This window comes from Fringilla coelebs (genome assembly GCF_963513975.1).
Source record: "Fringilla coelebs genome assembly, chromosome: 10".
NCBI lineage: Eukaryota > Metazoa > Chordata > Aves > Passeriformes > Fringillidae > Fringilla > Fringilla coelebs.
In genome coordinates, this window is record NC_140036.1 from 4,304,575 (window position 1) to 4,327,461 (window position 22,887).

Genomic DNA, 22,887 nt, shown 5'->3' on the forward strand with positions numbered 1-22,887 from the left:
GCCACACACTGCTCCCAGCAGCACAGGAGGCTCCTCTAGCCCAAGGGAGCTGCCTGGGGGCAGGTTTATTTCAGGATGGGGCTGCATGCAACCACTGGGTGACTGCAGAAGCAACCAGCAGCCCTTCCCCTGGGCCAGCCTTGCCAGCTCCTGGCCCCTGGGAGCGCATTCAGACCACCACAAACTCCTTGCATTCATCTGCTTTTTGGTCCCTGTGCATCCTGGAGAGGAACTGCATCCCCTGCTCTGTCCATCCGTGGGTGATGCCACCAAAAGTGGGCCCCAGCTGTCATCATCTGTGAGGCTTCTTGGGTTTGGAGAGGGCTGTGGGGAGAACTGGCCCTACAGAAAGGGAGGTGCAGCCCCCCTGCCCCACTCCCTGCAGCCCAAGAGCATCAGGGGCAGCACCAGCCTGGCAGAGCACACTGGGAGATGTGTGAAAGGTGCTGGGGACACCTTCAAGGGAGAAGAGTTTCTGGATGTCTGTCCCCAGGGTCTCCAGCCCCCAGGACAGGCTGGCAGGATTTAGGAGAGAGGAAAAGTCCATGTGGAAGGAGGATATGCCATGGAGGACAGCCAGCAGAGAGGGGAGGTGGTGTCTGTGTCCAATCTGGGCTCCTAAAAAGGTGACCCCCCCAGAGTCTCTTTTTTTGTCCAAAGTTTGCTAAATAAATACATAAATATGAACACAAAGCCCAGAGCTGGGCCTGCTTCCCCAAAAAATCCCTTTTTTTGCCATTTCCCTGTAAAAACACAGTCTCCTCTCTGTCCCCAACCTGTCCCACAGGGCTGGCAGCAATGGCTCTTGCATCTCTCTCAAACCCCACAGCACAGGGGTGAGTGCCTGAGGTGGCTCCCCTGGGCTAAAGAAATAAATAATTCCTCCCATTGCAAGGACTGGGGGACAGAAAGCCACTGCAGTGAGACATCCAGTGGTCTTCAGGAGGAGGATAAATAAATAAGTGGAGCTCAGTGCTGCCTCAGGAGCACATTCACTGGCAGCTTGGCTGGAGGGAATTTAAATAAAGGGAGGAAAAAAAAAATAAAATCCCAGTCCTAGTGCTGTTCCAGCAAATGTGCTCACTGCTCCAGCCTGCCTTCTCCCCCTTCTTCCATCCCAGCTTGAGAGGATGCTTCTGGTGATCAGGAAGGAGCCTACAAGACCTTCCCAGGATAAATAATCCCCAGGTGCCTGGGATGCTGAGTGCTCCAGGCTGTGGATCCTTGGGTGATGCTTTAATCCCGAGTTCTGTTCCTCCTCTTCAGGAAAAAGAAGCTGCTCTTCTGGGGGGGGCCCAGCAGCATGGGCACCTGGCTTTTATGGGTAATTTTGACCTAAAAAGAAGCAGAAATACCCAGCTCAGTAAGAGGGTCCTGAGCCCTCCCAGGACTCTCAGGAGTGACCCCACGAAGCTGGGAGCAGCTCAGTCCTGGAGCAAAGAGCTCTGGAATCACATCCAGGTCCTGCTGGGATGGGAAGAGGAAGAGGAGAAATAGTAGGGAGGCCCTGCTGCAGCTCCCCCAGGGAGGAGTGCTGCTGTGCCCATGAAGCAAGAAATGGCTGTGCCATGAGTGCAGGGCACGGAGTCACAGCTCAGCTCTGTGGCCACCCAGCAGCAGCAGCACCACCAGGCTCCCTCCAAACCCAGCACCAAGCCCAGCACCAAGCCCAGCACCAAACCCAGCACCAAACCCAGCACCAAACCCAGCACCAGGCTCCCTCCAAACCCAGCACCAAGTCCAGCACCAAACCCAGCACCAAACCCAGCACCAGGCTCCCTCCAGACCCAGCACCAAACCCAGCACCAGGCTCCCTCCAAACCCAGCACCAAACCCAGCACCAAACCCAGCACCAAACCCAGCACCAAACCCAGCACCAGGCTCCCTCCAAACCCAGCATCAAACCCAGCACCAAACCCAGCACCAAACCCAGCACCAAACCCAGCACCAAACCCAGCACCAAACCCAGCACCAAACCCAGCACCAAACCCAGCACCAGGCTCCCTCCAAACCCAGCACCAAACCCAGCACCAAACCCAGCACCAAACCCAGCACCAAACCCAGCACCAGGCTCCCTCCAAACCCAGCACCAAACCCAGCATCAAACCCAGCACCAAACCCAGCACCAAACCCCCTCCAAGCCCAGCAGCTTTGCCAGCAGGAGCCAAGGCTGTCCCACCCTGCTGTGCTGCCACCTCTGTCACCATCCCCATGTCCTGCCACCCCTGCTGCCCATCCCACACCCTGCCAGCCCCCTCTGCCCCATCCCCAGCCCCTCCTGCCCCTCCCTGGGCACTCACGGTGCAGGAGGGCTGCATCCAGGGCTCCCCATCCACCTGCATGGGCAGCAGCTTGGACGTCCTGCGAGGCACAAAGAAGGGAAGGCGGTGACACAGTGTCAGGTTTCGGTGACACAGTGTCAGGTTTCGGTGACACAGGTGTCAGGTTTGGCTCGGGCACTCAGCTGAGAAGGGGACAAATACCTGATGATGACGGAGGAGCACTGGGCCAGCCTCTTCCCCGCGCTCTTCAGCCCCGTGTAGATCTGCCCCATTTCCATGGCGCCTTCCAGCCCCACCACCTCCAGGAGGTGATCGCTGAGGTCTGCAGGACAGAGGGACCTGAGCTGCTCGCCCCATCCCCAGGAATCCCCCTCCTTCTGCCCTCAGTGCTGCTGGCTGTCCTGGTGGCACTGGGGGGATTTATCCCGATGTCCTCTGTGTCCTGACACCACCAAGCTGGGTGTTTCCAGCACTGGGCAATGCTGCTAGCCAAAATCTTTGGAGCAAAAGTCTGAAAGAGCACCTCAGCCTGCATGGTGCCAGCCCAGATCCCCACCAGCCCTTGCAGTGTTTGTTTGCAGTGCATGAAGGGTTTGCAGACCCTTGTCTGGGTGCCCTGGGGGCTGCAGCTCCCCAGAAGCCAGCACATGTGACAGAATGGTCAAATCCCAGGGGATGGCCTCTTCTCACAGCTCCTCTGGGCCACCAGCAAGGACACCTGACCACGGCACAGCTCTGCCTCATGTCCCTTTCACAGCCACCCCTGTGAGCCCTGAGGAATCCTCTGAGCCCCCCGTGCCCTCTCACCCACCCAGGAGTGGGGATGTCCCCAGGGCACCACCCCTGCTGTCCCCTGCAGTCCCTTTGGATGCTGTCCTGTATCCCACTGGCTCAGTGACAGTGACAAGCCAGCACAGGGACAGTCAGGGACGTGACCCTGCTGTTCTGGGGGGCTGATTCCCACCCACTGTGGGAGCTGGTGGGTGGCAAACCCAGGCACTCTGTGTGTGGCTGTTTTGTACCCCTCTCCTCCCCACTGGGCAGCACTGCCAGCACTTTGGGCTGTCCCTGCCCACGGGGGTGGCTCTGGTGACCTCAGCAGTGGCTGGGAGGTGCCAGCTGGGCTCAGGGTGGGTCCTGCTGCTCCCAAACCCCACATTGGCAAGGTGCTGACAAAAGTCCTTGGTGCCAGCTCTGCAGCTGGGTTCCAGCTCTCCCTCTGCCAGACAGAGTCACCCCAAAAGACACAGAGCTGCTCAAACCCCTCCAGTACTGCTGCTGCTCCAGAGATGGTGGAAGGCACTGCCCAGTGCCCCTGTGCTGACCCCACCCTCCCCTGGTGCCCCCCACTCACCCTGCACGCAGAACTTCAGCTCCTTGGCATCGGTGACCACCGTGCCTGGCACCTTCTCTGGCCCCTTCTTGCCCAGCCTGTTGTACCCACGCTGCTTCTTGGTCTCTCCCCAGAGGTTGGAGCCCCCGTACATGCTGGGGATGTTGAGCACAGCAATGCCCTCCAGGGATGTGTTGCTCAGGTCCAGCAGGGTCCCATCACACTGCCAGGGACATGGGGGGGGTGTCAGGGGGGAGCTGTGCCCACCACGTGGAGCCCCCTCCTCCCTCTCCCTGCCACAGAGTGACACTGGGTGGTCTCCAGGGGACACTGACAGCTCCAGAGTGGCTGGAGATGCAAACATCCCCCCCCCCCCTCATTTTTCCTAGAGTTATTGTCAACTCCTTGGCACTCCTTGTGCTGCTCTCCCCTCTGCTTCCACAGGAGTTCTACCACAGGTCCAAAATGGCAGTTTCAAAAGGGAAATTCCTGGGGGAGCACATAAAACCTCGGCTGGACTCGGGGCTGTCACCCAAAATTGGGAGGGAACACCACCCTGACCCTAAAGCAACTTCCACCCAAGGAGCTCCAGCACCTGCCTTCCCCCTCTCCTTATCCAAACTGACTCCAAAGGACTGGAAAGTTTGGCTGCCCAAAATGTAGCTCAAACCAGTTTGTCTTCAAGTGCTATTTGGAAACTAGAAATAAGGCTGGAAGGAAATTAGGGGAAGGTGTCAGAGGGAAAAATGTCAGGTTTTGGAGAGCAAAGCACAGTGCAGCACACAGAACTGGCATCCCAGGCTTTGCTGTCGTGCAGCAGGGCTGAGAATTCCCTGTGAAAGTTAAAATATCCATTGCCTGCAGCTTTCCCACAGAATTGAAAGCACCAGCCATGGAAATGCATTTCTTAATTTCAGCTCTTCTCACGCCACCCAGACACAGATCCCCTTCCTAAACACCTCTGGTGAAAGCAGCCACTTTTCCACCCAGCTTGAATTCCTGTAAATCATTCCTATTTTCCTCGAGGCATCTGCTCTTCACCTGCCACTCTGTGCTTCAGCAAATCCCAGCACAGCTTTTTCCTGGCATTTTGGTGATGCAAAGGCACCTCTGCCCTCACTTCTTGAGCTGAGAGGAATGAAATGGGCTGACAAACCCCTTCTGCTGCTCCCTTCCTGGGTGTTTTCCTTGAACAAAGGTCTAGAGCTGATTTTTCCCACCCCTTTGGCCATTGCTGAGGACACCAGCCCCGTGTGTGAGGAGCTCACACCTCCATGTGTCAGATCCTTCCTGCCTCCCCTGATGCTGAGGGATCTTATTTTTAGAACAGCAAAAAAAGCAGGAATCTTCTGGTTTGGGAGGGAAGAGCTGTCTCTCCAAGGCTTGGAAAGGATGCTAATCCCTTAGTTCTCAATGCAATGTAAAGATGGTGTGGTTTGGAGGGAGAGAAAAGACCTCAGAGCTCGGAGCAGTGGCTCCCAATGGGATGGGATGGGGTGGGGTGGGATGGGGTGGGATGGGGTGGGATGGGGTGGATAGGATTAATGGGGATGGGGTGGGATGGATGGGATTGATGGGGTGGGATGGGGTGGATAGGATGGATGGGATTAATGGGGATGGGGTGGGATGGATGGGATTGATGGGGTGGATAGGATGGATGGGATTAATGGGGATGGGGTGGGATGGGATGGATGGGGTGGAATGGGATGGAATGGATGGGATGGGGTGGGATGGGGTGGCATGGATGGGGTGGCATGGGATGGGGTGGCATGGGATGGGGTGGCATGGGATGGGGTGGCATGGGGTGGAATGGGATGGGCTGGGGTGGGATGGATAGGATGGGGTGGGATGGATGGGGTGGGCTGGGATGGATGGGGTGGGCTGGGATGGATGGGGTGGGAGCTGGCTGCCAGCAGTGCAGGATGCTGGGATGCTGCAGCAGGAGCCTGTTCCTGCCCAGGGCCGCCCACGCCCGCCCAGAGCCGCGGGCAGGAGCGATTCTGGATTCTGGATTCTCCCTGCAGAGCCCTCCTGCTCCTGCTCCTGCCAGGGAGCCACAATGGGCCCTTTGAGCTGGGGCAGCTGACGGCAGCGAGGCTGGAAGGAGAAATTTGCAGCTGGGGGAAAAAGCAAATTCATTTCCAGGAGTTGTAGGGGGAAGGAGTGCCAATTTCCAAAACAAAACTGCTATTTCTCTGCGAGGCTGACAGTTGCCTGGGAGCTGGAGGGAGGACAGGCGGCTGCTTTCAACTCCAAAGGCTGTGGGATTAACACTTTCCTGGCCGTGGGCTTGGCTGCTGGGGATGCACACTTGGTGGGGAGCACCCAGAGAAGGAACAGGGGGCACCTCGTGCCCATCTCCAGCAGCACTCAACTCCACAAACACGGATTTTATCCATCCTGGGACAGTGCAGCATGGATGGGGAAGGGGTGAGATGGTTCTGATGCCGGTCCTGCCCCTTCCCACAAGTTTCCAAGGGTGCAGATACCCTCCCCAGGCTTTGGGAAGGGAAGAAACTCCCTGCATAGAAACAGGCATCCAAATCCCTCAGCCCATGGGCACACTCTGCAGGGCCAGCTCTGCTCTGTGCCCACCACCAGCACCCTGCACCCACCACTGCTCTGACTCCCACCACCTCTTGCAAGTGCTACTTTCTCCCCTCACCCTCCAGCCCAAGTTATAAAAGGGTGGATTATCCAGAGATAGGGAGAGATGGAAGTTTACAGCCCAAATCCCCAGCACAGAGGAGTGACAGCACTCTTAGCAACCACGGGCCCTCCTCCCAGCTCTAATTAAAGGCTGTTTCCATGTCATCCAATGAGGGCTGGGAGCAGTGCAGAATTTACAGGGAGAATGTTCCAGGCATGCTCTCAAATACAGCTGGAAGTGGGGAATACAGGATTGTTCCTCTGCCCACAGCTGGCTGGCTTTGCAGCAAGGGCTGTGTGGTGGAATAAGGGGTCCTGCCCAGCCACCATGGGGTCAAAGAGGTGGCACCCTCTCTTCAAAGAGCTGAGGGATCCATGGGCAGTGGCTCCAAAAAGCCTTTGTGCCAGGGACACATGCCAGGAAACCCACCTCAACCTCAACATAGTCATGGAGCTTCTTGCAGGTGGCTGCAAAGGTCTCTGACGTCCCGAATTCAAAGTACCACAGCTTGTTCTTCATCCTGGGGCACAGAGACGTGTCAGTATCCCACCTGGAAGCAGCATCCTGCCCCAGCCAGCAGCAGGATGGGCTGCCAGGCTGTCTGGAGCTGCTGTGATGGGGACATGAGCCATGGATGGGGACACAAGCCATTGTGGAGAGGGACCACCAGCATGCTGGCCCAAGGGAGCTGTGTGGTGGGACCAGGGTTTGTCTGGGGGCTCTGACACCCACCAGAGGGGAGGATGGGGGTGCTGGGTGCTCCCCAGGCATGGGATGTGCTGTCAGAGCACATGGCACCCTATGGAGGGGATGTCCCACACCTCAGCACCACCCTGACCTTGGCTCCTTCCCTGCATCAGCTGCTGAGCCAGGCTTGGAGGGGGAGCTGGGAGAGGCTGTAATCCAAGAGGAGCTAACTGGAGGGCAGAGCCAGACATTTTGGTCCACTCAGGGATTTTTTCCAGCAGGTATTTCCACACCTGGGATGGGGCTCACCAGCCGCGGCTCCTGCTGCCACCGCCCCATTTCCTGAGCACGGCGGGGACGAGCTGTGACCTGCTGCCTGCCCTGCCCTCCCTGCCCGGCCTGCTCCTGCCTGTCCTGGCATTCCACACTCATTATCAAGCATGAATGAACCTACCTGGGGGCGTGGCTGAGCTTCAGCAGCCTGCCACCCCGCACGGGGCTTGGAGGAGCATCCCAAACCCCCACCCTGCCTGCCTGATGCCTGTCCCCCAAGGCTGGCCAGACACCAAACCCTCCTGGCTTGGTGCATGGGGTGCTGGGTCCCCCCACACCCCCCCAGCTCTCAGGGGGCCCTCGGGGAGCCCTCACCTGCTGTTGAATTTCTCAGGGTGCTTTTCTCTCATGATGTGGAAGCGGTGGGCGATGGAGGCGTCCTGCGGGGGGCACAGAGACATCAGAGGCACAGAAACAGAAACAGAAGCCACACCTTGTGTGTGTCCCCTGGGCATGAGCCAGGGCAGGGCTGCTCAGCCCTTCATGCTTGCCACTGCAGCACAATGACATGGTGTCACTGAGGAGGACACTGATGGCCCAAGGTGATGGAGGGACCCTCAGCCAGGCTCTTCCCAAATTTGGTACAAATTCCCAAATTAGTGCACTCAGCTCCTTCCCTCCTCACTGCATGGAGGGGATGATGAGAGGGGAGGAAAGACAACCAGTGGGGCTCTGGGGACACCCCAAGGCCCTGCACCCTGGCAGCTCTCCTGAAACTCATCCCCTTGTGCAGAGTGGGGGTGTTTAAGCCCAGCTCAGGAGCTGTCACCAGATGCCACCTGCATTAGCAGGAGCCAGTGTGAGCCCAGAAGCATCCTGCAGGGCTGCAGGTGAGTGACCCTGCCATGGTGGCAGCCCTGGCACAGGGCAAAATTGCTGCAAGCCCCTGGGAAGAGAAGGGATTTCCCCAGAACACTCCTGCTCTCAGGACTGACCCCCGTGGCACAGGGCTGTCATCCTCCCCAGGCTCCCCAACCTCTCCAGGTCAGGAAAATGTGGGGGAACATGGGTCCAAACACCAAAGCAGGGCTTTGCTGATGTCTTGGCAGGTGGGGTGTTCTTGTCTTTGGCACCCCAAACTTCCCTGAACCCTGCTCCTTTCCCACTCATTCTTGCCACACTCCTGCTGGGAAGACAGAGATCCCATGCCTGCTTTTGTTTCTTGGTGCTGCCTTTACAAACGACAATAAAACCAGAAAAAAACCCACAAAACCAGGATGCCACAGATATATTTTTCTGAAAAATCCTTTCATTAGGATCTTTTCTCTTGAGAAGCTGGAAGCTTCAGCTTCCCCATGTTTTGCTGCTTTGGAATGTGATTTGGAGGATTGTTTACCCAGCATGTGAAATTGTTTTTACTTGATGACCAATGACAGCCACCTGTGTCGAGGCTGTGAGCAGTCACAAGATTTTATTATCATTCCTTTCCTTTCCTTGCTAGCCTTCTGATGGAATCCTTTCTTCTATTCTTTCAGTATAGTTTGAATAAATCATTTTAAAAAATATAATATATAGCATAAGATAATAAATCATCCTTCTGAAACATGGAGTCGAGATTCTCATCTATTCCCATGTCAGGACTGCCTGCAAATTCAGCACCAGGAGATGGAGGGAGGTTGGGAGAGTGAGCAAGGAGGAACAGGGAGGGGGAAGCCCCCTCCTGCCCCATGGAACTCACCACCCCAATGGAGAAGTAGTTGTTGATGATGGTGGATGGGACAGGATCCCCATTGGCCTCCCTGTCAGTGGGAATGATGTCGATGTGCCAGCGGTCCAGCATCACCTCTGTGCTGTGCTCTATGTCCTTCAGCACCTTCATCAGGTTGCCCCCTTCATAGCCTGGAAGGAAAAGAGGATGAAGGAGGATGAAGGGGAGCACAGGCAGGTGCCAAGCACTTGGGGGTGCTGCTATGGCACATCCTTGCAGCAGCGGCAGAGATTTTAGCTCGTGGCATGGCTCTCCAAATGGAAAAGTTTGGGCAGGACCCAGCTATGCAGGGTTCAGAAAGCAGCAGCAGCTGCTCTTTTTGGAAGGAGTTAGAGGCACCAGGCTTAGATGCAGCTCTGAACCTCATCCCAGGAGCGTAGCTATGATATTTTATGAAAAATCCTTTCTTTAGGATTTTTCCTCCTGAGAAGCTGAGAGGCCTCAGGAACAAAATGTAAACAATGATTGTCTGCTGCTGTGGGATGCAACAGGTGGATCTGGGATTGGTCTCACGTGGTTGTTTCTAATTAATGGCCAATCACAGCCCAGCTGTCCGGGCTGTCTCAGTCAGACACAAACCTTTGTTATCATTCCTTTTCTACTCTTAGCCAGCCTTCTGATGAAATCCTCTCTTCTATTTTTTTTGTATTGCTTTTAATATAATATATATCATAAAATAATAAATCAGCCTTCTGAACATGGAGTCAACATTCTCATCTCTTCCCTCATCCTGGGACCCCTGTGATCACTGTCACACAGGAGCCCTCCCTCCCCTGGCCCCTCTGAAGGGTCCCCAAGGTCCCCCCTGTGCTCACCTCCTCCCCAGCGCAGGCACCGAGCGAGGTCATTGCCAGTCCCCAGGGGCAGCACGGCCACGGGCGGGTGCTTCACCAGGTTTGCCTTATCTGCAGGGCAAGGGAGAGGAGAGGTTTGGGGCTGACAAGGCTCACTGCCTGCTCCTCTCCGTGCCCCTCCTCTGCCAGCAGCCTGGAACTGCTGCTGGCAGGATTGCTGTGAAAAATGTGTGTTTGGTGATTGGCTTTTCGCAAACATTGAAATGAATGTTGTGTGTGTTGTGTTAGAAAGTGATGCTGTGTTAATTCTCTTATGTAGTGTGTTAAATATAGTTTTGGGTTATGACAAAATGTTAAAATAGAAACTATGCTATGTAGGATACTTTTTTTTCTAAAGAAAGGACTTGCACTGAGATAGCAGCCACAGGACACCTAAATCTTTCAAAGAAAAAGAATTTATTGCTCCATTATCAGGGGAAATGAACTTCTTCCTGCCTTGCTCGTGCAGGATGATGCCATCAGGATTCAGAGGAAGAAGCTGACACTGCCCAGCCAGAATCCTGTGTTTGAATGGAATTTATGCATCATGTATGAGGTGTTTGAATATGCAACAGGCTGTTGCTTTAAGGGTTAATCCTCTGTTAACGTGGGTCCTCTTTTGGGCTTATTTTGCCCAGAAAGAGGTACCTGGACATCCATAACTCTTTGTTTTTATTATCTCATATTGCCCTAATCCTAATTGTCCAAATTATTATTACTCTAATTATATTGCTATATTTATAACCATTTTATGACTATTAAACTTTTAAACATTTAAAAACAAGTGACTGACCTTTTTCACCATCACCACCCCACTTTCCCTGGGGGAATATGGGGAATCTGTGGCACACCACCAAGGATGCAGGTGGGTGATGCTCTGCAGGCACACAGCTGTGCTCACTCACCTATGCAGTCCAGGATCCAACCCACGGTGCCATCCCCTCCACAGGCCAGCACACGGAAATCCGGGGTGTCCCGAAAGAAGTTCAGCCTGGGGAAAGGCAGGAGAGACAGGGGGAGATGTGGGGGAGCTGGGCCCCGTAGGAGGGGGCAGAGGATGGAGAGGAATAGCAGATTTGTCTTTACAAGCAAGCTGTGGGTGTGCTGGTAGAGAAAACTAGCTCTGGAAGATAAAAGAAACCATGGGAAGGGTTCCACTGACTGAGGAATGGAAAAAGATATTTGCTTCTACAAATAGACTTTAGGTTTGCTGATAAACGAAATTAGACACTGAGAGATGAAAGAAACAATGGGGAAGAAAAAAAACCCTAAATTCTGTAAGAATTAAAAATGAAAAGGAAGGGTTGTACATTAGGGGGAAATCTTTGGTATCAGGCGTTTTGGGAAGTCTGAATCTCTCAAGTACCTCAGCCAAGGGGGAAAGAGAGAAGGGAAATGTGGTCGGGAAACTGGGATAAAAAGGGAGGCTGTGTCATCCAAAAATCAGAGAGATCCAAGGGGAATGCCCCATGGCCTCTCCCTTGATTGGAATAAAGTAAAGGGACTCCTCTGTCTCCTCTGGTGTTGGTGGGTTAATTTTCCTGCCAGGATCACCTGCAGCAGCTCCTTACCCTGGCGTGGGCCCGCCACGGTCCAGGTTGTACACTTGGCGTGGGTTGAGCAGGTAGTGAAACTTCCGGAGCACCCTGGGAGGAGAGAGACGTCAGGGATGCCATTGTGATATCTGTATTATTATAAAATAATTAGTGCTAAAGGAAATTAAAACCCACAGCATTTTGTGTGCTAAAACCAGCGTCAGGCAACAAGCAGCAATAAGCTAAGTGATAAGGACAGAAATTCAAACACCAGGAAGATGACTGTCTCCAGGAATGGATATTTCAAGGGATTTTTTTTTTTTTTTGGTCTGACAAGACCCCAGCAGGAAGCATTGGATAGGCATCATCAGAAGTTTATCCCAGAAGGTTTTCACCTGAGAGGATTCCAGCAATTATCCACCGGTTCTGGGAAACAAACTGGGGGATAACTGCTGGAAAGAAAGAAAAACTACAATAATATGCTAAAATATGCTAAAGAGAAGCCCCTTCCAGAGCCCAAAAGACTGTATAAAACAGACCCCTTAGAGAGGACATTTGGACACCCATGGGGACTTTGGTGGCCAAAGGCCAAATCCTGGGTTTCCCCAGCTCAGAGTCGAAATTGCTTGTGGTTTTTTCCAAATGCATCCCTTCATTATTTAATAATTATGAAATTGGAGTATTCATTTATAACACCACGAAGGTGATTCCCACAGCAGGAGTGATGCCCAGCAGCCCTAGGGGGAGGCTGCTCCCAGGCAGGAGCCCACCTACCGCTCCCCTTGCCTTCCTCCACTCTTGGGGTTCACAAACACGAGCAGCGGGTGCGTCCCGGGCTGAGGGCTGATCTGGGGGGCACAAAAGGCAGCTGTGAATGCCTCACCTGTGCAGTTTTCAGCAGCAGAGCTCACCTGCAGCACCTGGAACATACCTGCAGCCCTTGCCCATCCACTGTGGTGGAGTTGAACTTGAAGGCCTGGCTGTCCTCGGGGCTGGTGCTGGCAGGGGAGTCGCTCTCGGAGCGCCGGCAGTGGGACTGCCTGTCCTTTGGGGAACCCAGGGGTGGGTGCCCACCCTGCCCAGCAGGCAGGGCCAGCAGCCAGGGGGGGCACAGCAGCCTCAACAGGGCCCCTGTCACTGGCAGCGAGGAGGGGGACACTCACCAGGACAAGGGGGGCACTCACCAGGATAATGGGGATACTCACCAGGACAAGGGGGGCACTTTACCAGGACAAGGGGGGACACTCACCAGGACAAGGGGGGCACATACCAGGGCAAGGGGGGCACTTAACCAGAACAAGGGGGGGAACTCACCAGGACAAAGGGGAGCACTTACCAGGACAACTGGGCAGATGTAGGATGGGAGCAGGATGTGGTCCCGCAGCGGGCCCCCATCGCACTCTGGCTTCACATGGGAGGCACACTTGTTGTGGAGCTGCAGGGGTGGGAGGAAGGGATGTGGAGCAGAGGACACCTGCCCTCCCCTGAGCAGGAGCCCAGAGCTGGCCATGCAGGCACTGAGGGTGTGCCCCAGCCCCGGGCACTCACCGTGATCTGGCACCAGACACAGTGCAGGCCAGTGATGCCCTGGTAGCACTTGATGCTCTTGTGACATCTGTCACACTTGGCAGGCGAGTTGCCCTCGATCCAGGTGTGCTGCATCACCTGCAAGGCATGGGGACATGGTGGCACAGCACCCACTGACCCACAGGCACCTCCCTCCTGCTAGGGGTGTCCATCAGGATTTTGGAAGCTTGTCCTGCAGGATGCTGCTGATCCAATCCTGCCCCTCTGCAGAGCCACGGCAAATCTTTGAGCTGGGGGTTGTGTGGGTGCCTGGGGACTGGGGATGGGGAGCATCCCGCAAGGCTTGGGATGCTGGGAATGCCCATGAGCTGCTGCCCAGGATGTGAGGGGCCAAACCCAGGGGAAGAAGCCATGGGGAAGCAGAGCAGGAGACCAGGACACCCAGTGGCTCAGACATGCACCAGCTGCCTACTCACACTTGTGTTTTTCTTGGATTTAACGTAGGTGCTGATGCAGGAAGCAATGTCTTTGGACACACACCTCTCGTGGACCGTGTACTTGCAGACTGGTGAGAGACAAAAATCACAAACCCACAGAATGATTCAGGTTTGAAAAGCCCTGTAACCCCCTCCAGCCCAGCTGTTACCCCAACACCACCAGGACACCACTACCCCACGTACCACCAAGAAGACGGCCAGCATCACTCCCCAGCATGGCAGCTGCCCCCTCCCCACTCAGCCTGCAGCACCCACGGGGCTCAGCACTAACAGGGACCACTCCTCCCTCCCCAGGGGTGGCTGTGGCAGGAGCCAGCAGGCTGGCCAGCATTGATGCAGGACTCACAGGAGCAGCAGAGGCCCTGCTTGCGGACCCCCAGCAGCATGGTGCGGCAGAAGTTGCAGTAGGCAGGTTTCTTGAAGTGCTTCAGCCTCCAGGCGTGCTGCCCATCATCCTTCACGTTCTGCAGGGCAGGGGAGTGGAGAGTGGAGGTCACTGCCCTGCTGCCAAGAATCCCAGCGCCCTCAGCCTCTCATTTTAATCAGCTTTTCCTCTCCTAAAACGCCCATGGTGTTTCTGGGAGGTGGCTCCTGGAAGGATCATGGGCTCTCCCTGTTCCTCTTCTCTCTTGGTGGTCCCCAGAGCATCCCTGCCACTGCATCCCCCTGGGCACATCCAGCTCCAGCTCCCACGGACCCAGCCACGACAGGAAGGTGACTTCACATCTGGTGCCAAGGCACCACTGTCACCACGGGGTGACAAAAGCACAAACCCCTCCGTCTGGGGCCAGGCATGAGTGCTTTGCAGGAGCCAGCTAAAATTCCCTGCTTTCTTGATTTTTTCTGCCAGAAAAAATCCCACCCCACCTCTCAGGGGAACGTGAGCAAAACCATCTTTCCCTGCAAATTATTACCTGATGGCCAGGGGTGTGCACTTGAAAGAAACGAAAGCCAATAGGATGGAAAAACAAGACAGAGAAATAAAGGGGGTCCCAACAAGCCCACCTTTGCTCTTTAAGCCTCGCTCTACAAGAGGAGATAACATTTTAGGTATCTAAAATGCAGGAGGGATGCTCCTGGCAGAGGGGCCTTTCCTCAGGGGGTGGCAGGGGCTGGGGCAAGGGGCAGCTGTGACTGTGACCTGCCCATCTTAGGTTTTGATTAAATGTTCATCCAAGTGGAGTGCACTGTGATAGCAAGGAGCAAACACTTGGAAAGATTTGGGGGGGTGAAGGGGGCAGGGTGGGGGTGTCAGCAGGGGCTGGGGGCCGGTGTGGGGCTGTGTGAGTGCATGGTGGGCTGCTGGGGGTAGGCTGGACCAGGTGTCCTCAGGGTCACTCACTGTCTCCATGCCCAGGAGGACCAGCAAGGGGATGGTGGTCATGCCACCCCGGATCCACTCCTCCAGCGTCACCGTCCCGTCGTGGTTGTAGTCTATCTCCTCCATCATTGCCTTCAGGATCTGGAGGAGGGCACAGAATGTGGTGTGTGGGACAGCAATGCCACCCAGGGCCGTGGCTGAGAGCCCCTGCAGCTGCCCCTGGTGCCCCCAGCCCCAGCACTCACAGGCTTCAGCTCGGTGGAGTCCCACTCCAGGTACTCAGCCACGTGCACCATCTGGTTGATGATACGATCCAGCTCCTAAGCACACACACAAAGCAGTGCCCAGGGTCAGGGATGGCTCCAGGCAGCAGCAGAGTGTCCAGCTCCAAGCCCCCAAGGTCTACATCCCCACATGCCCAAGGTTACCCCAGTCCCAGCAAAACCCCAACCCTCAATGGGTGCTCCTTCTTTTTTCAGGGCCTTCTGCCCTACAAGAAAATCCGTACAGGATTTTCCTTGGGAAGAACTATTCTGATAAACCAGATTTTATTTCAAGGAGAAAACATCACAGGAGAAGGAGCTGTGCATGACTTTTTTTCTTCCCTGAAACACCACGACCTGATGTAGTGCTACAATTCTCGGTGGGTGGATTTTTTCCTAGCTCCTGCTGGATGCACCAGAGCTGCCATGTGATCCCCAGCTCTGCAGCCCAGCTGCTGCTTTCCTCCTCCCTTCCCACATCCCTGCCCCTCTGTGGAGCCCCTCAGCAGGGCAGGGGGCACCCCAGCAGTGCCCTGCAGGTTCCCAGCCCCCTGAGCAGCCCCTGCTCCCTGTCCCCAGGGAGGGCTCACCGAGCTGTCCAGGAGGCCGTTCCCATCCGTGTCGTAGAGGCGAAACATAACTGCGGGGAGGAGAGAAGCTGCTGAGGATCAGAGCCCAGCCCCAGGGCACCCAGGCTGCTGGAGCTCCAGGGAGGGAGCAGCACTGTGCTGGCTCAGCCAGGCTGGGATGTGACACTGGGGCTGGGGAGAATCAAACCCCCTTGGGCAGACACTGTGCTGAGCACACCCTGCACGTCCCTGCCCCAGGGCAGGGGGCTGCTGGCACCCCTGGCAGGGACACTCATCCCACAGCCTGCACTTTGGTATCTCCAGGAGGTGCCAGGAGGGAGAAATAGAAGGAATCACAGAATCATTCAGGTTGGAAAAGCCCTCTAAGATCATCAAGTCCCACCATTAACCAGCACTAAGATAGAAATGTCCCATATCTCCATGGCTTTGAAATACCTCCAGGGATGGTGACTTCACCACTGCCCTGCACAGCCTGTTGCAGTGTCTCACTACCCTTTTGGGGATGAAATTTCCCTGAGTATCCAATCTGAACCTCTCCTAGTGTAGCTTGTGGCCATTCCTTTTTGTCCTCTCACTGGACTGGTCCATGCAAACTCCCACACAAGTGGTACAGACACAGGCAGGAGCAGAAGGGGATGCTGAGAGGTTTTCCCAAGTGGACAGGAGCAGCCAGGCCCCCCTGCAGGTGACACCCTGAGCCCCTGGTCCCCCTCCCCACAGCCCAGGGTGACACTTACACTCCAGCTTGTCCTCTGCTCGTCCCCTCTCCAGCAGGGACAGGTAGCAGACAATGTCCTTCAGGTGCACCACCTGGGCCACGGGGGTGGGAGGAGGAGGAGGGGTGGCCTTCAGGGAGCTGGAGCCTTTCCGCAGGCTGAAGGGCAGCCTCTTCTCCACGCTCCTCGTGCCTGTGGGCAGGGAGAGAGGCCACACACAGGGATGACACTGGAGCAGGAACTGTCACCAGGTGGGACATGGGAGCTCTGTGGCAGGGACCCTTTTGGCATGGGACTGAGTGACACTACAGACACAGAGGGGACACAGAAATGGGCATGAAAAGGGCACTCGGGGCTGGTGCCATCACAGGCTCAGGGCTGGGCAGGGCCACTCAGTCCTTGGGGTGCAGACTCCTGTGGCATTCACATTCTCTGAAATAATCCCTTTTTCACCTGGGAAGCTGAGAAGCCTCAGAGAAAAGGAAAACAACTCTTATCTCATTTGCTTCTCCTGCGTTTTGCCCCTTTGGAATGTGCTTGGAGATTGTTTCATTGGATTCTGCTGTGAGTTGCTTTCACTCATCAGGGCCAAGCTGTGTGGGGACTCTGGAGAGAGTCACAAGTTTTCATTATTATCTTTTTAGCATTCTGTATTCTTTAGTATAGTATAGTATAGTATAGTATAGTATAGTATAGTATAGTATAGTATAGTATAGTATAGTATAGTATTCTTTAATATATTATAGTATCATAAAATAATAAATTAGCCTTCTGAGAACATGGAGTCAGATTCATCATTCCTTCCCCCCTGCCACAGGAGTCCCTGCTAATACAGCCACACCTCCATCACTGCAGCTATGGGCAGGATGGGCAGCTGGGGAAATGTGTCCTGATGGGAACAAGCATCCACCCAGAGGGAGGGAGAAGCTCAGTGGGCAGCAAGGCAGCTTGCCAGTGTGCCAGGACAGCCCACGCTCACTGATGCCCGTGCCAAGAGCAGGAGGGATGCTCCTGGCAGAGGGGCCCCTCCTTGGGGGCTGGGGCAAGGGGCAGCTGTGACTCACTGCCAATTTCCCCCTCCACACAAGATGCTGCCAGCTAATTAAGACATCGACTGATGGGGACTCTATGGGATGGATCTGTAGCTTAAGCTTGCCAGGATGCCAGGAAGCCAGTGAGTTTGGGAGGTCACTGCCACCACACTGGGGACTTGAGCAGAAGCTGGGGAGGGCTTGTCACTTGTCACTGCCCCAGCCTCCCTGCAGAGCCCCAGCCAAGCTCACCTGGTGACTGAGGGCTGAGCAGAGACACGGGGGAGATCTTGGAAGAGCCCGAGGAGTTGTGAGCAGAAGTGGTGCCAGCGGTGGATTTCTGGGAGGACGATCTGGACCAGCTGGGGGAGGCGTTGGGGATGGATGCCGGGGTGAGGGATGCTGGCTGTGGCTCAGCTGTGCTGCTGTGGCAGCCCTTGGGCTCGGGGGTGTGTCGTCCCAGAGCACTCCGAAGGGTTTTCCCATTGATCCCTGCAAGCAGACATGCCCAAGGGCAGTGTGACACCAGGGTGGCCACGTCCCTTCCTCCAGGAGCTGGTGCTGGGTGCTCACCCTGGCTCCTCTCTGCTAGCCCCAGGGGCCCCCTCACCCTCCTGCCTGGCCCAGCAGTGTCACACCCCCAGGTGACAGCCACCACAGTGCTGGGAGCAGGCAGGCAGGATGTGCTCCTCCATCCCCAGCCAGAGCTGGGGGTGCTCTCCCTTTCCCTTTGCAATTTATAGTCCTTTCAGCAGATGTCTCCACTAATCCTCCCAGGAAGGGCAGAGCTGGGTGCCTGGCTCACACAGCCTGCTCAAGGTGCAGGGTGGCTGCTGGCACCTGGGACAGAGGCACAGGCCACCTCAGCCTGCACAGAGATGCTGACAGAGTGACGTGGGCTCTGAAAGTGCAGGTGCCATTGCATCCTGGAGAAATCCCTCCCTGCAGCAGCACAGAGCCTTGGCAACCCATCTGACAGATGGGGTTGTCTATATATGTCTATATGCCACAGCGAAAAAAAAAGTTAAAAATCTCTGTTCTCAAAACTCCTGAACCCCAAAAAATAAATTAAAAAAAACCTAGCATCCCAAAACTAAAAAACTGTCGCTTTTTAAAAACTAAGCAAAACATCCTTAAAAGAAAAACCCAAGAGCAGCCCTAGTAAAACCACTGAACATTAAAAAAAGTCACAATAGCAAATATTCTCCAGACAGTGCCACGTGTAACATAAAAACACAGGAAGTTTCAACTGTGTTTCCTAAAAAAGCCTATAGAACAAAAAGACTTCTTAACAAACTAAAAGTCGATTATCTGAAAAGTAGTAATGAACTGAGAGTCAATTATCTAAAAAGTAGCAACTAAATTAAAAATCCAAATCACTGTGTTATGTTAAAAATCAGAAAGAAGAAAAAAAAATGTTTTTAGAAAGTTTTCATTCTAAGCTCTGCACGTTCCTTTTTCCATATTGTAAATTAACAAAGTCCTTTCTTCCTAAGCTGAATCCTGCTTTGCTCTATTTCTAGCCACACCTCACAGCAAAGATTAAAAAAAATATATATATATTTTCATCAAAGCCCTAACACTACACCATAACACCCCTCGAGGTGCCACCCCCAAGCCTCACAGTACCCCCGTGCCCAGCTGGGTGGCAGGGCTGGCTCACCCAGGGCGCTGTGCTGTGCCCCTCCAGGGCTCTGCTGCTGGCTCTCGGGGGAGGATGGGCAGATCTTACGCTTGAAGGAAGTGAAGAGGTGCTGGCACAGCTCCTCAGGCACATCAGCCTCCAGGTAGGTCTTCATGAAGAGGCAGAAGCCCTCGTAGTCGATGGGCTGGGGAGCAGACAGAGGAGGAGGAGGAGGATGGAGGTGGTCCAGGTCACCATGAGGGTGCCAGTGGGCACAGCAGCTGCAGAGCCCTCCCCAAAACTGCTGCTTTCCCAAATCCCAGTGGTTGGAGTACCCTGAAGGCACCCAGAGGCAGCAGGGCAGCAATGCCCAGGCCAGCGTGGCTAAGGCAGGTGACAGCAGGAGCTGGGGCAGTGGCAGGAAAGGGCAGAGCAGTGGGACTTGCCAGCCCAGCCCAGCCCCATGGGGACCATCCTCCTCCTGAGGACTCTGTGCCCCCTCCCTCCCTGCTGGGCAGTGCCATTGTGAGAAGAATGACTTCCCAATGGCTTTTGTGGCTCCACTGGAGTCAGGGTCCTGTGGTGCCCTGGAATAACAAGGTACCTTTGTGCCCCTCCCTGCATGTTCAGCCCACTGATTTTTCTCATTTTGCCTCGATTCCAGTGATTACAGCCCCGCAGAAGGCTCTGTCCTGCTGGCACACCTACAGGTCCCTCTGAAAGCACCACTTGGAAAAAGTAATCCCAGCCTTCTCTGGAGGAGAGTGAGAGGGCACAGAGCTGTCTCATCTCCGTGCTGGCCAAGTCATTTGCTTTGAGGGGGAGAGCAAATCCCTCCCAGATTCTGCCTGGCAAGGCAATGCCCCAGAAAGCTCTCAGCAGGGTGGGCTGGGATGGCCACGGAATCAAGTCCTGGGAGCAAAACCACGGGGAGAGCTGGGGGCCAGCAGCCAGCCCTGCCTCCTCCTGGCTGTTCCCAGCTGGGGGAGCCGGGCTGGGGAAGCTCAGGGGGCTGGGGGCTGCCGGCAGCACGGGGGGACAGCGGCGGGCATGCGGCCGTACCTGTTCGGGGTTGTACCTCGAGAGGACACCGTCCCCGTGGAACTCCTCCAGAACATCCTTGAGCTTCTTGGTGGAGTCTGGGGAGACAAAAGCACCTTGCTGAGCATGGCCCCGCTGGGCTGCCTGTCATCCACCAGCAGGGTGCTGCGGAGGGGTTTGTCTGCTGGATGTACAATTTCTGGATCCTTCCGTGCCCTGCTTCCCCTTCCACCTTCAGAGGGCAGGGCAGAGAGGGAAAGCTGGCCTGGGAGCTTTACATACATGGAGAACTTCCTCCTACCAGTATGAAAATAAACACAGGCCCAGAGCAAAGCAAGGAAGGTGTGGACACTCCAGTCCCAGCTGCTCTGGTGTGCTGAGCACACCCTGCATGTCCCTGCCCCAGGGCAGGGGGCTGCTGGCACCCCCTGGCAGGGACACTCATCCCACAGGCTGCACTTTGGTATCTCCAGGAGGTGCCAGGAGGGAGAAATAGAGATGTATTCATGGAATCACAGAATCATTTAGGTTGGAAAAGCCCTCTAAGATCATCAAGTCCAACCATTAACCAGCACTAAGATAGAAATGTCCCACATCTCCGTGGTTTTTAAATCTCTCCAGGGATGGTGACCTCAGCACTGCCCTGCACAGCCTGTTGCAGTGCCTGACTACCCTTTTGGGGATGAAATTTCCCTGAGTATCCAATCTGAACCTCTCCTAGTGTAGCTTGTGGCCATTCCTTCTTGTCCTGTCACTGGATTTGTCCATGCAAGCTCCCATACAAGTGGTAAACACACCCTGGCTGAGTGTCCTTAAGGCTGGAGTGTCTGGAGGGACATTAATCATTTCAAGACAGGAAAAAAAAAGGGAAAAGCAGAAAAAAAAATATCAAGGTGAGTGAAGACTCAGCCCTCATCTTCACACACATCCCTGGGCATGTGCATTGAAGGGTTCTCAGACACACCAGCCCTGTTAATTATATATAATATATAATAATCCTCTCTCCCCTTGGGGCTGTGCTGGCTCTGATCCCCCCAGCCCTCTGTTGGGGACAGAACGTGGCACTGGACCACAGCTGTCTGGGATGTCTGGGGCACTCAAGGAGAGGGATCCTGGCCCTCCTCAGAGGACCCCAAATCCCATTCCCCAGCCCAGTGCTGAGCCATCCTACAGGGGAGAAGGCAGCTGTCCCTGCTGCAGCCTGGCTGGCCACACTTTGGTTGATGAAACTAAGATGCCATCAGTGTCCCGAGTCCAGCATCACAGAGGGTGTTTTATGGTCTGGGATTCAGGAAAGCAAAGCCCATCATCCTCCAGAGGGGCACAATGAGATGCAGAGAGGGACACTGCACACACAGCTCTGCCTGCAGCCCTGCCTGAGGTCAGGAGCACCACTTTGAAAAAATAATCCCAACCTTCTTTGGAGGAGAGCAAGAGGGCACAGAGCTGTTCCATCCCCATGCTGGCCAAGTCATTTGCTTTTTGAGGGAGAGCAAATCCTTCCCAGATTCTGCCTGGCAAGGCAATGCCCCAAAAAGCTCTCAGCAGGGTGGGGTGGGGTGGGATGGCCATGAGGAACTTGTCCCCAGCCTCACCCTTGTGATGTACAGCGTCCCCAAGGACAGCCTCAGAGAGCTCACCGTGTTCCCTTTGGCTCTCAGCTGTCTCCCACCCAGCCTGCTCACCCCAGGCTGATGACAATTCTGCAAAGCAGCACCCTTGTGCTTTCACACCCCTTCTCCCTGCACCCTGTGGTTTTCCTGCCCTACCCTGCCCCGCTCTCAGCACCTTCACGAGCTGCACTGCTTCTCCATCCACTGCTGTAAAAAGCACGCCCACACTCCAGCTCTGGGGCAGGCAAGACCTCCAGGACCTGGTTTTGGACCTCTGGCCTTCACCCAGGCTCTGTCTGCAGCTTCTCCCAGCTCCAGGACCCCTTTGGTGCTGCTGCACATCTCCTTTCCTCAGCAGGAGCTGCAGCAGAGCGTTGCTCTGCAAAAAGCACTGAGGAAAATTACTGCAGAGGGCTGGCAGCCCAAAGCACGCTGTGGAGCAGCTCTGGTGTTTGGGAAAAGCCAGGCTGCTTTTCCTGCTTGGCATTTCACTCTGCTGAGAACGTGGGAGCCGCCGCCTTCAGACGGACTGAGCCCAGCTCACGTGTCCAGCCCCCAGAGCTCAGCTCCATCCTCCCAGGCAGGCAGGCACAGGGACCCCAACCAGCCAGGGTGAGGGGTCAGGGGATCCCCAAAAATCGAAGGAATCACCTAGTTTTCCAGGAGGACACCAAGGAAAGGTAGGACACCGGTCCAGCACAGATCAGCAGCGCTTTTCAGCACACCCACCCCGCTCAGCCCAGAGTACTCACAGTCTGTGTACTGCTGGAGCTGGGCAAACTCGGTGGGGCTGAGCGAGATCCACGTGCCATCAGTCATCTTTGGGCAGCAGGGACACTGCAGGGGCCACCAGCCACTGCCTCTGTGCCAGCCTCAGCGCCACGGGTCCCAGCAGAGCTCGGTCACATCGGCAGGGCGAGGGGCAGGGCCGGCTCTGGGGCTGCTGGCATCATCCTGCTGAGCCTGGGAGAAGCCAGCCCCAGAGCTTCAGGGCACCTGGTCAGCCTGGAGGGGACAGAGAGAGAGGAGGGGTCAGCAGGAGGCAGAGACAGGGTCCTGCTGTCCCTGGGGACAGTCACCTTCAGTAGTAGGAGCTTGGAAATGGGGTGCTTTGCCAGGGTGCTTTGCCCCACTGCAGATGTGGGGGATCTGAACTGCAGGGAACGGGGAGCAGAGTGTGAGAACTGCAGGGAAATGGGGGTGAGCACAAGGAGGAGCACAGGGCACCTCACTGGTGAGCATTCTCAGGTGTCCTCTCGGTGTCCTCTGCCACAGAGCCAGCCTGGTGCCACCCAGGCACCCC

The 22,887-nt window shown here is 55.4% G+C and overlaps 1 protein-coding gene across 3 annotated transcripts; it reads right to left on the reverse strand.

The window, feature by feature from the left end:
• Window positions 1-1,199: 1,199 nt before the first annotated feature.
• Window positions 1,200-22,431, reverse strand: LOC311157556 (diacylglycerol kinase beta-like). 3 transcript variants are annotated; one of them, XM_084212294.1, is made up of 25 exons: window positions 22,337-22,431; window positions 19,993-20,069; window positions 18,936-19,135; window positions 18,147-18,187; window positions 17,559-17,798; window positions 16,297-16,467; window positions 15,560-15,609; window positions 14,952-15,026; window positions 14,728-14,847; window positions 13,732-13,849; window positions 13,365-13,453; window positions 12,910-13,026; window positions 12,698-12,796; window positions 12,293-12,406; window positions 12,136-12,209; window positions 11,398-11,472; window positions 10,732-10,817; window positions 9,809-9,898; window positions 8,964-9,124; window positions 7,601-7,665; window positions 6,695-6,785; window positions 3,637-3,838; window positions 2,484-2,604; window positions 2,301-2,361; window positions 1,200-1,335 (listed from the first exon to the last, which is right to left on the reverse strand). In XM_084212294.1, exons 1-25 carry the CDS (start codon window positions 22,401-22,403, stop codon window positions 1,237-1,239), a joined length of 2,703 nt encoding a protein of 900 aa, XP_084068420.1. In that variant the 5' UTR covers window positions 22,404-22,431; the 3' UTR covers window positions 1,200-1,236. The 3 variants fall into 3 exon arrangements, with proteins under 3 accessions (XP_084068420.1, XP_084068419.1, XP_084068421.1); XM_084212293.1 differs by having other exon boundaries at window positions 19,972-20,069; XM_084212295.1 differs by lacking the exon at window positions 18,147-18,187 and having other exon boundaries at window positions 18,970-19,135.
• Between the last annotated feature and the right edge of the window lie 456 nt (window positions 22,432-22,887).

What these genes read in the sequence shown, in the direction of transcription:
- LOC311157556 (XM_084212293.1), bottom strand. Translation starts at nt 22,403, where the DNA reads ATGACTGATGGCACGTGGATCTCGCTCAGCCCCACCGAGTTTGCCCAG. An exon ending in CCACCCAGCTGGGCACGGGG is followed by an intron (nt 18,188 to 18,935) that starts GTACTGTGAGGC and finishes TCACTCTGTCAG; the next exon opens with CATCTCTGTGCAGGCTGAGG. An exon ending in ATGACTATGTTGAGGTTGAG is followed by an intron (nt 3,839 to 6,694) that starts GTGGGTTTCCTG and finishes TGTCCCTGGCAG; the next exon opens with TGTGATGGGACCCTGCTGGA.